We start from the raw sequence: 5,891 nt of genomic DNA on the forward strand, positions 1-5,891 counted from the left end.
AGTGGAAAGAATTTTATCCAGTCTAGTTTTGAAAATACTCAGGGATGCAAAACTTTTCCAGGCAACCTGTTCCATTGTCTGACTGTCCCTGTGGTGAAAGAACATTTTTGTTCTATCTAGTTGGAACTTCCATTTCAGATTCTCACCATTGTTTATCAGCCACTCATCACGCATGTCCATGAATCACTCCATTTTCTCAGTATACCTCCTTGCAGGCACTGGAAAGCTGCCATTAGGTTGCAACTTTTGCTTCTCCAGGTTAAAACAACACCAATTTCCTCTGTCTCCCCATCTGGTTTCTGTGTTCCAACCATCTGACCATCTTGGTGGCCTTTGGCTGGACTTACTCAAGCTTATAAATATTTTTCCAATACTAGGGAAGGCCAAAACGGAACACACTATCCCAGATGTGGTTGAATGAGTATGGAGTAAAGGTGAGTAAGTACTTTCCTCAGCCCTCTGGCTGTGCTTGTGGTAGTACAGCACAGTACTCTGGTATCAACCACCTCCACAACCATGAGCTGAGTACACAGTAACAAAAATGCAGTGTCTGCTTCTTACAGTTAAATAGCTTCTGGAACATTGTGTCCTCTACTGGATCACAAAGGTGAATCAGCCCATCTCCTAAGATTTAAAGTCAAATTTAAATTTGCATTTTTTGCAATTTCGAGCTGGTTCTTCAAAAAGTATGTCAGTATATTGCAGTGTTTTCCTTTTCCTTGAAAGATAACATTATTTATTGTCAAGGATGTGCTTTTTTACTTTTATGTTGTGACTAAGAGCTATATGCACTCTAGGGCACATATTAATGATTCATTAATGTATTGCACAGATATTTAATGTTTTGTGCCTTTCTGCACACCTGAGTTAATACATACCCTGAAGTGCTTTCCTGCTTAGTTACAGCACTCTCTACTACAAAAAACTGGGACTTGATTGCATCCATATATTAATCACAGTGGATGTTTACATAGTATGACTTCACTTAATAGCGTAATGATGAAGAAGCCGGATGTACATAACTGTCTGGCTGAATGCCTGACTTAGGGAAAAGGAAGGTTTTCCACAAACATTTTTACATCTCCACAGAGAGCCAAAGTAATCACAGAAATGCTGGACATATTTTTTTAGATTGTTCAATCTATCTTTCCTCACAATATGTGTGAATGCTTTGCTGGATCATATGTACATATCTCAGAGAGTGGTTTTTGTTAATCTCCTAAGTAGCAAATAATTTCTGTCTTTAATGAATTACATTAAAAGGTGAAGTGCTTAGTGGCAGGAACTCATGTAAAAGCACGATTAATCACCCTGAGGTTTTTGGCTCCAGTAGTCAGCTCTTTAAGTTACTTCAGAGAGCTTCTTCCATTTAAGCTTTCTTTTGTTCTCCTCCTGCAGGACTTCACAATGTATGTTTTTGAGTGTGGTTTTTTTTTTTTTTTAATAAATGGATTTATTTATTTATAATTTCTGTCAGGGATATGTCCTCTTGTTATTAAGATAAAAAATGGGGTTTAGTGTTTCTGAATAAATTACCCAGATTAATTGCCATTGCTCAGTCAAGAAGCACTTTACAGCTGTACTTCAGGGTCTTGTTTCTGCATATCTCCATTTTTTGTGTTCTTATTGGGGTAAGGAAATAGGATCATTTACATAGAATTGGGTTGTGAGATGCACAAACATATAATGAAAGATGGAAAAATATTTTTAAGTATGAAACTTCAGAAACTGTTACATTTGATGGACCAGACACTTGGAAGAATAAAAAAGAAATGCTCTGCCAGCGTTGTATTTTTGAGATCCAGGTAGTGATTGGTGCGCTGACTAACACAAATTCTCAGACAGGAAACACAGCTAGAGAAATCTCTTTTTTCCTCTAATATTATTGCATCTCCTGGGTGAGACTATTTGAGAAAGAGATACAAAACAAAGTTTAAAATGAGAAAAGGCCAGACTCATACAGAGAAAGATCTGTTCTGGTGCAAGAGCTGGCTTTAACTAAAATCCCACATAGCTGATGAGCAATGTTTAGTAAACCAGTATATACACAGATTGTTTTACTGCTCTATGTAGTAGCATAAAATGAGAGTTCCTAGAAAATTCCAGTGAAGCATAGAATATTACTAAGGATAAGAAACAAAAAACCTTCAAGCTACACATAAAGTAAGAGTGCTGTACAGACACTTGGTAACTGTAATTACATCTTTGAACTACCTAGAGCGTCCCAGTCCCATGTTCTGCAAAAACCTCAAACGAGTAATTTATTCACAGTCATTGTCTTAGACTTGCCTGTGGCTCCTTTTTCCCGGAACAGGAGAACACAGCAGACTACCCAGACAGAAGGGAAGCAACACAGAACTTTGTTCTTAGGAATTCAGAGGGAAGATGCTATTACGGTTTGAACATAGGAATGGGCGGAAGAAAACTCGCCATCTGTTGACAGCTCCGCCCCTGTGGGTGTGGGTGAATTTCTTAAAGGCAGGTGAATAATGTAGGACTTGTTTCTGAATGAAAGCTGGTTTTCCAAGCTCTTCAACGAATGAACCCTCCATTGTGTATGCTTCCTGCCTGAGAGTCACTTTGCTTTGATGAAGTCTTGTGGCAAATTTCTATTCACTGACTGGATAAAGCATCGCTTTTAAATTAGATTGCTGATGTTAACACTTATTACAGATTTAAAATGTGTTCTAAAGATTTATGGGAAAAGTGAAATCTCTATTTTGCTGTGTAGTCTATTATACAGTATAAAACACAGAAAAGAAATCTATTGGTATTCAAATATCTTTATTTACGAAAAACATACCAATCTCAGAGGATTTATTCTTTTTTTTAAAATGTTCTGATAATCTGGGATGGAAGATGCAGAGGAAGGAGTAGTAAACATTTTTACAAACATTACTAAAATTCTCCACCAATTTCTTTCTTTTCTTCCCTTTATTAATTGGATTTGTCATGTAAATTTTACTGTTTGTTGCTGTATACTTTATAGTCTAGTCTTGGGTGTGAGAGAAATAGTTCTTTTCCCATAGTTACTCAAAAGTTTCTCCTAACATAATGTTCTGCTAACATCAGAATATATATGACTCCAAGAAATTCTGTTTGGGTGTTGTTTACTAGGTTACCATATTTCATTTTTCTAATGGGTGCATCCATGTTTGCTAGTTCTGTCTTAATTTTACTTCACTGGTCAGTTCTATTTAATGCCAGAGTGTCCTCTGCTGTACATAGGAAAAATAGCAGTATGTTACAGGTTCTTTCATTCGTGGTGATCAAAAGGCAGTGAATAAGAAACTCTGTAGGGATCTGTGCAACTTCTTATTTAAATTTCTCTGTCAAAAGCATTTTTGCAAAATCCTTTCTAGTTCCCCCCAAATCACTCATGCTACAGATGATTTTGTAAACAGAATTCACATTAAAACCTCCTAACACTCCCACCTCGCCCTCACCAAAGTTTTCTGTTTAAAAGGAAGATTTCACTAAGAACAAATATTAGGAAAATTGCCCAAAACCAATCCTCTGGGACACCTTCTCTGAATGTCAGATATGAAATAGGGATAAACCTTTATGAAGTTTTAAAAAATAAAAGCTGTGAGGAGTGGCCAACACCCCAGAGGGCTGTGCAGCCCTTCAGAAGGACCTTGACAGGTTGCAGAGATGGGCAGAGAGGAACTGTCTGAAATTCAACAAAGGCAAGGGCAGGGTCCTGCACCTGGGGAGGAATAACCCCAGGCACCAGTACAGGCTGGGGGCTGACCTACTGGAAAACAGCTCTGTGGAGAAGGACCTGGCAACAAAGGTGATTAAGGGATTTCCTCTCTTATGATTTCCTCTCTTATGAGGAAAGGCTGAGGGAACTTGGCCTGTCCAGCCTTGAGAAGAGACAACTGAGAGGGGACCCCATCAATGTCTGTGAGTATGTGGAGGGAGGGTGCCAAGAGGGTGGATCTAGGCTCTGCTCAGTGGTGTTGAGCAATGGGACAAGAGGCAACAGGCAGAAACTGATGCACAGGAAGTTCCACCTGGATGTGAGGAAAAACTTCTTCACTGTGCAGGTGACCGAGCACTGGAACAGGTTTCCCAGAGAGGTTGTGGAGTCTCCCTCACCAGAGATACCCAAGAACTGTCTGGACACAATCCTGTGCCTTGTTTCTGGGATGACCCTGCTTGAGCAGGGAGGTTGGACCAGATGACCCACTGTGGTCCCTTCAACCTGACCCATTCCATGATTCTGTAAAATACTCAACAAATATTTTTGTTCATAACTAGTGTTCTGCTCTTTGATGAGGACAAACTGGGTGTGTAAAAGATTATAGGAATGCTCTAAGGGTGGATAGTTAGCTACTGTCAGGATGTCCCAAGAGTAAGGTACATGCATATTTTTCTAATTAATACACATGCAGTTTTACAGAAAAATTAAAAATACTGACAACTGCTGTCATAATTATTAGCTACAGAAATAAGATTCAGGATAAATCTGTAGGAGTTAAGGCAGATAGCTCTCTGAAAATGTCAGTCAGTTGGTAATGTTTAAAGTAAGAAATGACGTCAGGTGTTTTTCAGGACAGCAGGGAAGGCTAGAAATGCTCACATCAAGTTTAGGAATGCTGCTCATGTTATTTAGCACAAAGTACCTTCCCTGTTTGGGGAAAAATGACTGAAGATGATACAATAGAAAATCTAGGAAAGAATATAAAGGTGAGCAGAGAATAATTTTTATTCACTATTTCCAAATTAACAGAAGTAGCAAGAATGCAATAAAGCTTTAAGGGAACAGGTTTGAAACAACTAAGAGGAAACATTTTTGCACATAATCTTGTCAGCGAACAGTGGAATTATGTCACATGATACCATTAATGCCGGAAATTAAAAATAAAAGACACAGCTTTTAGAAATGAGGCCAGACGCTTTTGTGGAGTATGTGTCTACCTCCAAATATGAAATACGATACACCCAATGTCACAGTAAGCGCCTTAGGAGGAATAACCCCAAGTACCAGCACTGGAGAGCAGCTCTGGGGAAGGACCTGGGAGTCTTGGTGGGTGACAGGTTGACCATGAGCCAGCACCATGCCCTGGTGGCCCAGAAGGACAATGGTGTTCTGGGGTGCATCGGGAACAGTGTGGCCAGCAGGTGGAGGGAGGTGATCCTGCCCCTCTACTTGGCCCCAGTGAGGCCACATCTAGGGTGCTGTGTCCAGTTAGCAATTCAAGTTCTGGGCTCCTCAGTATAAGAAAGATGAGCAGCTACTGGAGAGGGTCCAGTGGAGGCCACAAAGATGATTTGGAGTCTGGAGTGTCTCTCTAATGAGGAGAGAATGAAGGAGCTGGGCTGGTTTAGTCTCGACAAGAGAAGACTGAGAAGGGATCTCATCAATACATATAAATATCTCAAAAGGAGGTGCCAAGAGGACGGTGCCAGGCTCTTTTCAGTGGCACCCAGTGACAGGACAAGGAGCAATGGCCATAAACTAAAACACAAGAAATCTCACTTCAACCAGAGGAAGAACTGCTTTATGTTGAGGGTGTCAGAGCACTGGAACAGGCTGCCCCCGAAGATTACGGAGTCTCCCTCTCTGGAGACATTCCAAAGCCACATGGACACATTCCCGTGTAAGGTGCTCCAGGTGACCCTGCCTTGGCAGGGGGGCTGGACTGGATGATCTCCAGAGGTCCCTTCCAATCATAACGATTGCGTTATTCTTAACCTGCTGGGTGAAAGAAACCGTTCGGCCTAGGTTGCCTTAGGGGGGGGTCTTATTTGCGTTTGCGTTTTTATGTTATTTCCCAGGGCCCGGCGTTGATGGACCCACGGCTGACCAATCCCACCCCCGAGGAATCCCAGGCCCTCGGGCCCATCCCCGGGCGCTCCCACCGCCCCGCCCGCCCCCGGCC

The 5,891-nt window shown here is 41.2% G+C and overlaps 1 protein-coding gene across 1 annotated transcript in view; it reads left to right on the forward strand.

Moving 5' to 3' along the window:
* Positions 1–5,053: 5,053 nt before the first annotated feature.
* RPRD1A (regulation of nuclear pre-mRNA domain containing 1A) overlaps positions 5,054–5,891 on the forward strand; it is a 45,119-nt gene continuing 44,281 nt past the window's right edge. Inside the window, exon 1 of the mRNA XM_017739072.1 lies at positions 5,054–5,167. Coding sequence (XP_017594561.1) covers positions 5,054–5,167 — 114 coding nt within the window. The remainder of the gene's footprint in view (positions 5,168–5,891) is intronic.

The sequence above is a fragment of the Corvus brachyrhynchos genome, unplaced genomic scaffold, assembly GCF_000691975.1.
Source record: "Corvus brachyrhynchos isolate BGI_N302 unplaced genomic scaffold, ASM69197v1 scaffold7, whole genome shotgun sequence".
Taxonomy (NCBI): Eukaryota; Metazoa; Chordata; class Aves; order Passeriformes; family Corvidae; genus Corvus; species Corvus brachyrhynchos.